This window comes from Oncorhynchus kisutch, linkage group LG11, assembly GCF_002021735.2.
Source record: "Oncorhynchus kisutch isolate 150728-3 linkage group LG11, Okis_V2, whole genome shotgun sequence".
NCBI lineage: Eukaryota > Metazoa > Chordata > Actinopteri > Salmoniformes > Salmonidae > Oncorhynchus > Oncorhynchus kisutch.
Genome location: NC_034184.2, coordinates 82,333,434 through 82,341,964, shown reverse-complemented (window position 1 = coordinate 82,341,964; position 8,531 = coordinate 82,333,434). Strand labels below are relative to the sequence as shown.

General features: G+C 48.6%; 1 protein-coding gene across 1 annotated transcript; it reads right to left on the bottom strand.

Moving 5' to 3' along the window:
- Positions 1–7,442: 7,442 nt before the first annotated feature.
- Positions 7,443–8,183, bottom strand: LOC116376114 (uncharacterized protein in mobD 3'region-like). The gene has a single exon (XM_031835031.1). The coding sequence runs from the start codon at positions 8,181–8,183 to the stop codon at positions 7,443–7,445; it is 741 nt and encodes a 246-aa protein (XP_031690891.1).
- Positions 8,184–8,531: the final 348 nt, after the last annotated feature.

The following is an 8,531-nucleotide window of genomic DNA, read 5'->3' as shown; positions in this document are numbered from 1 at the left end:
GACAGAGGAAGGAAGGCACAAGGGAGGGAGGGAGGGAGGGAGGGAGGGAGGGAGGGAGGGAGGGAGGGAGGGAGGGCGGGAGGGAGGGAGGGAGGGAGGGAGGGAGGGAGGGAGGGAGGGAGGGAGGGAGGGAGGGAGGGAGGGAGGGAGGGAGGGAGGGAGGGAGGGAGGGGGTCGAAAACAGAACCCTGACCCTGGTGAACAGGGTTAGGGTTCTACAGCTTCAGGCAGAACAGTTGAAACTGGAGCAGCAGAATTGACAAGGCAGCAGGTCTGTATGTGTTTTCAGAGGGAGATACTTTTGATAGCAGTTTTCTTCACCACACCCTGTATCATCGGTCTTGTCAACTGTGGATAATTAGTTTCCCTGTAATGTAATGTAATGTCATGTCATGTCATGTAATGTCATGTCTACTGCATGATGAATTTATGGATGTATTCATCAACAAAGTACAGATTTTGACGTTTCCAGTAAGACAGGAACATAATAAAAATAAAACACATATATAGTTTCTGTTTTAATAAGTATCAGCCCATATCATGTTACCACTGTGTACTTATTACCCCTGGTGACCCTCTGATGACCCCTAGGAAGTACACGCACCAACATTACATAAAACTGATGATCAAATCAATGATCATTCATGAGACATATAACATGTTGTAAACTGTATTAATCAAAACATACCAACAACATGGGCTGGACGTTATGTTCTTGTTAAAGTTACTCTACTTGAACCGAGTTTGGGGCCCTAAAGGTACACTTAGACTCAAGCAGATAGATTTTAATTGGTCCTCTTGCTTCAATTTGTCTCTTTCCTGAACTGGAATCAAGTGAGAGTTTTGCCAAAAAAATAAAAAAATAAAAAAAATAGCTCTATCACAGAGAAGAAGAAACAGAGATAATCTGGAACATTCTACAGCTGTTTTTTTTGTGGGGGAGACAAATACATGCAGTGTAAACAAAAGATTTTGAAGACAGTATGAACGTATTTATCTACTTCAGAAGCTATATTTCTTTTTTCCACAGCCGTATACAACAACACATCATGAAGCACATTTGTGCCCCTCTGTCCACCAGGTAGACAGACCACAGGCCCATACACAGGGTTGGGTCCGGCCCTGCCAATGCAGATGCACAACATTGCTGTATGTCCTCGTTACAGTAGTGTTGTTTCTTCTTTTGAAACGTCCTCCATTAGACAGGGACATGTCATCAATGTTAAATAAAGGAGCCCGCCTGCGCAGCTGGAATATTCCGTGTTTCATGTGTAGACCAGGGGGGATACATCTGACAGGAACCCTAGAGAGGCAACTAGAGGAACTCGTTTCACATGCTCAGTCCCTGTCGAGGCAAAGATAATGCCCCATATGCACACCATGCTGGACTCATTATGGAAATACATTTTGTCGGCCACGTTTTTTATGTAGCGAAGGGGATATGTACATTTTATATTCTGTCTCCTGTCCTCACATTGTATCTCTTCTTCTCCTCTCTGTTGACCCAGCCACATTACACAGCTCTCCTCTCCTCTCCTCTCCTCTCCTCTCCTCTCCTCTCCTCTCCTCTCCTCTCCTCTCCTCTCCTCTCCTCTCCTCTCCTCTCCTCCTCTCCTCTCCTCTCCTCTCCTCTCCTCTCCTCTCCTCTCCTCTCCTCTCCTCTCCTCTCCTCTCCTCTCCTCTCCTCTCTGTTGACCCAGCCACATTACACAGCTCTCCTCTCCTCTCCTCTCCTCTCCTCTCCTCTCCTCTCCTCTCCTCTCCCTCTCCTCTCCTCCTCTCCTCTCCTCTCCTCTCCTCTCCCTCTCCTCTCCTCTCCTCTCCTCTCCTCTCCTCTCCTCTCCTCTCCTCTCCTCTCCTCCTCTCCTCTCCTCTCCTCTCCTCTCCTCTCTCTCTCCTCTCCTCCCTCTCCTCTCCTCTCCTCCTCTCCTCTCCTCTCCTCTCTCTTGACCCAGCCACATTACACAGTTTCCTTCCCTCTCCCCCGCCCCTCTCCTTCCCTCTCCCCCACCCCTCTCATCTCCTCCACCCTCTCCTTCCCTCTCCCCCACCCCTCTCCTTCCCTCTCATCTCCTCCACCCCTCTCTTCCCCTCTTCTCCCCTCTACTTCTCCCTCCTTCCCTCTCTTTCTTCCCTTCCTCTCCCCCACCCCTCTCCTTCCCTCTCCTTTCCCCCACCCCTCTCCTTCCTCTCCTCCACCCCTCTTCTCCCCTCTACTTCTCCCTCTTCCCTCTCCTTCCTCTCCTCCCTCCTTCCCTCTCCTTCCCTCTCCTCCTCCACCTTTCTCCTTCCCTCCTACTTCTCCTTCCTTCCCTCTCTTCCTCTCCTCCACCCCTCTTCTCCCCTCTACTTCTCCCTCCTTCCCTCTCCTTCCCTATCCTCCACCCCTCTCCTTCCCCCTCCTTCACCCCTCTCCTTCCCTCTCCCCCACCCCCTCTCCTTCCCTCTCCCCACCCCTCTCCTTCCCTCTCCTCCCCCCCCTCTCCTTCCCTCTCCTTCACCCCTCTCCTTCCCTCTCCTTCACCCCTCTACTTCTCTCTCTTCTCCTCCACTCTCCTTCCCTCTCCTCCACCCCCTCCTTCCCCGTCTTCCTCCCACTCACCATCTTACTCCTCCCTTCCCTTCCTTCATCTCTCCCTTTGAGTGATTTGTGATGAATTGCTGTCCTTTACTTGTGTCTGAGACTGGAAGATGTTAATTCCCAGAGCCATTTGGTCCTGTCTGCCCTGGATTCAGCCTGGCCTCAGCCTTGATTCAGCTTGGCATCAGCCCTGCCTCAGCCTTGATTCAGGCTGGCCTCAGCCTGGCCTCTGGTCTCAGCATGGATTCAGCCTGGCCTCAGCCTGGACTCTGGCCTCAGCATGGATTCAGCCTGGCCTCAGTCTTTATTGTGCTGACTGTCCGCAGGACTGCTGCTGCAAACCACAGAGACAGGGGAATGCAGTTTTTGGAGAATGAAAAATGGGGCTAAGAATCAAACCTGTCTTGCCACAACCATACATTTAAAAACACGTTGATGTATAAATAAGATATGCTGATCACGTCACCTGCACAGCCTGTTAGTAATGTCTCATCCTTCCTTACTTTGATCCTTGTGTTTGAGGAAGACCTTGAGGAGAGTGTGTCCACTTTTGTTGAGTTAGTCATTACAATATATGACATCCACACATTTTTTTCTGACTGACCCAAACTGCCATTGCTGTCCTGTCAAACTCTCCAAGCACCCTCTTCCTCTTCTGTCTGTCATATGTCTGTCATGCAGGTCTGAGTTGAGACATCCTTTAAGCAGAGCTTCTCCCCAGACAGCTAGGTATTCTATCAGCATGGGGACCGTGCGTTAATGAAGGGGACAAAGGGGATATCATGTGGCTCGTACTCCTCTCTGCATACATCTGCGTGACTATGATCACCGTACAAATCAAATCCCCTGCGATGACGGCCGATGGTGTGCCGGGATAATTGCCAGACGGGGTCCAATAAGCCCTTTGTAATGGAACTCTGTCAATCAATTCACACTGCATTTCTTTCTCTCTCTCTCTCTCTCTGTCTCTCTCTCTCTCTCTCTCTCTCTCTGTCTCTCTCTCTCACTCTCTCTCTCTCTCTCTCTCTCTCTCTGTCTCTCTCTCTCTCTCTCTCTCTCTCTCTCTCTCTCTCTCTCTCTACCCTGGGTGTTTGCTCAAATTGAATAAAGAAATGAAAGAATATGAGGCTGGTGAGATTTGTTCCACTGTGATTCTGATTGTGGGAAAGAATGCTTTGATTTCATGAAGTGGAGGAGAGCAAAAGCACAAGGAGGGGAAGATTATTTCTTTGTCTGTCTCTAGTAATATATTAGATATAACTGCCCTGGATGCTATGACAAATAGATACGATGAGTAAGTAAGAGGTTTTACACTTGAGTTGGCAAAAAAAAGCTATTAGACTTGTCATGTCAGCTATTAGACTTTAGGCCATGTCATGTAATTTGCACCCTCCTCTTCATAGTTTATCCATTATGTGAACTAAATATGGATAGTTTAAACATAGAGGCAACCGTAAACTTGACATGTATTGTCTTTTGCCCCCATTCTAGCATTCCATCATTCTGTCCTTACCTGTCCTCACCTGTCCTCACCTATCCTCACCTATCCTCACCTATCCTCACCTGTCCTCACCTGTCCTCACCTATCCTCACCTGTCCTCACCTATCCTCAACTGTCTTCACCTGTCCTCACCTATCATCACCTGTCCCTACCTGTCCTCACCTGTCCTCACCTATCCTCACCTGTCCTCACCTATCCTCAACTGTCTTCACCTGTCCTCACCTATCATCACCTGTCCCTACCTGTCCTCACCTGTCCTCACCTATCCTCACCTATGCTCACCTCTCTTCACCTGCCTGCACCTGTCTTCACCTGTCCCCAAATGTCCTCACCTGTCCTCACCTGTCCCCACATGTCCTCACCTGTCCTCACCTGTCCTGACCTGTCCTCACATGCCCCCACCTGTATCCACCTGTCCCCACATGCCCTCACCTGTCCTCACATGCCCTCACCTGTCCCCACCTGTCCTCACATGCCCTCACCTGCCCTCACCTGTTCCTCACCTGTCCTCTCCTGTCCTCAACTGTCCTCACATGCCCTCACCTGTCTTCACCTGTCCTCACATGCCCCCACCTGTCCTCACATGCCCACACCTGTCCTCAACTGTCCTCAACTGTCCTCACATGCCCTTCAGCTTCCTGTCACCTGGCATAGATCCAATCCTTCCATATAATCCTCTCCAAGAGCCTTGTACATACGGCCCACTGCAAAGATCAACAATAAACACATTATAATTCTTGACAGACTTCTGGAATGGAAATTATATTAAGCACAGAGAATAAAGAAAACCTCTTGTTGAAAATGGCTGTTTTAATATCTTAGATGTGTTCCTTATGATCTCCACACAAACTAGATGACACATATATTAGACATCTTTTTCAAGCAATTTTTGTTGTTGTTGTCACAGTTCATATACAAACAATAACTGTCAATTGAAATAAATGTATTAGGGTCTTAACATGACTGGGAATACATATACACATATGTTGGTCACAGATGCAGTACCTTTAAAATAAATCAATTCAAATGTTATTGGTCACATACACATGGTTAGCAGATGTTAATTAATGCGAGTGTAGCGAAATGCGTGCGTTTCTAGTTCCGACAATACAGTAATAACCAACGAGTAATCTAACCTAACAATTTCACTACAACTACCTTATACACACAAGTGTAAAGGAATGAAGAATATGTACATAAAAATATATGAATGAGTGATGGTACAGAGCGGCATCGGCTAGATGCAGTAGATGGTATAGAGTACAGTATATACATATGAGATGAGTAATGTAGGGTATGTAAACATATACAAGTGGCATTGTTTAAAGTGGCTAGTGATACATTTATTACATCAATTTTTCCATTATATGAAGTGGCTAGAGATTGAGTCAGTATGTTGGCAGCATCCACTCAATGTTAGTGGTGGCTGTTTAACAGTCTGATGGCCTTGAGATAGAAGCTGTTTTTCAGTCTCTCTGTCCCAGCTTTGATGCACCTGTACTGATCTCACCTTCTGGATGATAGCGGGGTGAACAGGCAGTGACTCGGGTGGTTGTTGTCCTTGATGATCTTTATGGCCTTCCTGTGACATCGGGTGGTGTAGGTGTCCTGGAGGAAAGGTAGTTTGCCCCAGGTGATGCGTTGTGCAGACCTCACTACCCTCTGGAGAGCCTTACGCTTGTGGGTGGCGCAGCTGCAGTACCAGGCGGTGATATAGCCCAACAGGATGCTCTCAATTGTGCAAAGAAGGCAAGGGGCGTAGATCAGTTAACCAGTCTGTATCTGGTGTGACCACCGTTTGCCTCGTGCAGCGCGACACATCACCCTTTGCATTATCCACTTACAATCGCAAAGATGATTCTAGAGTGTCAATGAGGTGACCGTTAACACCACATGTAGCTAGAATTAAATCATGTCAAATCTAGCAGTAAGCTGTGAATTAGGAACAGCAATAAGAAGCTAAATGACAAGTGAGGTAAATCATATTTATTTCAAAGGTTAACACTTCATGCTTTTTTTGTCCATATGTCATGTCAGGAGCAACATTCTATTGTCATGTCAGGAGCAACATTCTATTGTCATGTCAGGAGCAACATTCTATTGTCATGTCAGGAGCAACATTCTATTGTCATGTCAGGAGCAACATTCTATTGTCATGTCAGGAGCAACATTCTATTGTCATGTCAGGAGCAACATTCTATTGTCATGTCAGGAGCAACATTCTATTGTCATGTCAGGAGCAACATTCTATTGTCATGTCAGGAGAAACATTCTATTGTCATGTCAGGAGCAACATTCTATTGTCATGTCAGGAGCAACATTCTATTGTCATGTCAGGAGCAACATTCTATTGTCATGTCAGGAGCAACATTCTATTGTCATGTCAGGAGCAACATTCTATTGTCATGTCAGGAGCAACATTCTATTGTCATGTCAGGAGCAACATTCTATTTTCATGTCAGGAGCAACATTCTATTGTCATGTCAGGAGCAACATTCTATTGTCATGTCAGGAGCAACATTCTATTTTCATGTCAGGAGCAACATTCTATTTTCATGTCAGGAGCAACATTCTATTTTCATGTCAGGAGCAACATTGCATGTCTATCTGCTACATGGCTGCCTGTTGCATGTCTGCCTGCTCCATGTCTATCTGCTACATGTCTGCCTGTTGCATGTCTGCCTGCTCCATGTCTGCCTGTTGCATGTCTGCCTGTTGCATGTCTGCCTGCTCCATGTCTGCCTGCTCCATGTCTGCCTGTTGCATGTCTGCCTGCTCCATGTCTGCCTGTTGCATGTCTGCCTGCTCCATGTCTGCCTGTTGCATGTCTGCCTGCTCCATGTCTGCCTGTTGCATGTCTGCCTGCTCCATGTCTGCCTGTTGCATGTCTGCCTGCTCCATGTCTGCCTGCTCCATGTCTGCCTGCTCCATGTCTGCCTGTTGCATGTCTGCCTGCTCCATGTCTGCCTGCTCCATGTCTGCCTGCTCCATGTCTGCCTGCTCCATGTCTGCCTGTTGCATGTCTGCCTGCTACATGGCTGCCTGTTGCATATCTGCCTGCTCCATGTCTGCCTGTTGCATGTCTGCCTGCACCATGTCTGCCTGTTGCATGTCTGCCTGCTCCATGTCTGCCTGCTCCATGTCTGCCTGTTGCATGTCTGCCTGCTCCATGTCTGCCTGTTGCATGTCTGCCTGCTCCATGTCTGCCTGTTGCATGTCTGCCTGCTCCATGTCTGCCTGCTCCATGTCTGCCTGCTCCATGTCTGCCTGTTGCATGTCTGCCTGCTCCATGTCTGCCTGCTCCATGTCTGCCTGCTCCATGTCTGCCTGCTCCATGTCTGCCTGTTGCATGTCTGCCTGCTACATGGCTGTCTGTTGCATATCTGCCTGCTCCATGTCTGCCTGTTGCATGTCTGCCTGCACCATGTCTGCCTGTTGCATGTCTGCCTGCTCCATGTCTGCCTGCTCCATGTCTGCCTGTTGCATGTCTGCCTGCTCCATGTCTGCCTGTTGCATGTCTGCCTGCTCCATGTCTGCCTGTTGCATGTCTGCCTGCTCCATGTCTGCCTGTTGCTTGTCTGCCTGCCCCATGTCTGCCTGTTGCATGTCTGCCTGCTCCATGTCTGCCTGCTCCATGTCTGCCTGCTCCATGTCTGCCTGTTGCATGTCTGCCTGCTGCATGTCTGCCTGCTCCATGTCTGCCTGCTCCATGTCTGCCTGTTGCATGTCTGCCTGCTCCATGTCTGCCTGCTCCATGTCTGCCTGCTCCATGTCTGCCTGTTGCATGTCTGCCTGCTCCATGTCTGCCTGTTGCATGTCTTCCTGCTCCATGTCTGCCTGCTCCATGTCTGCCTGTTGCATGTCTGCCTGTTGCATGTCTGCCTGCTCCATGTCTGCCTGCTCCATGTCTGCCTGCTCCATGTCTGCCTGTTGCATGTCTGCCTGCTCCATGTCTGCCTGCTCCATGTCTGCCTGTTGCATGTCTGCCTGCTCCATGTCTGCCTGCTCCATGTCTGCCTGTTGCATGTCTGCCTGCTCCATGTCTGCCTGTTGCATGTCTGCCTGCTCCATGTCTGCCTGCTCCATGTCTGCCTGTTGCATGCCCGCCTGTTATATGACAGCCTGCACGTTATGGAGTTCTGTTAGCTTGGTTAACTCTGTTATGGTATTGCAATACAATCAGGGTTGCTGAGGTGAAGGATTAAGTTGAGGCTTTAGCTGGAGGAAACTGCTTCTGAATTGATGAGCCAAATTTAGCTCATTGTCATGAGGAGGGGGAGACAGAGGTTGACCATGAAGCTGCAATCTGACATTGTCACCCCCTCCCTCAACACTCCCCTTATTCCAGGCTACATAAACCCCTAATTTAACCCCTTATTCCAGGCTACATAAACCCCTAATTTAACAATTTATTCCAGGCTACATAAACCCCTAATTTAACCCCTTATT

Bases quoted from the DNA above. Each gene is read 5' to 3' on its own strand.
- LOC116376114 (XM_031835031.1), bottom strand. From the start codon at position 8,183: ATGCAACAGGCAGACATGGAGCAGGCAGACATGGAGCAGGCAGACATG.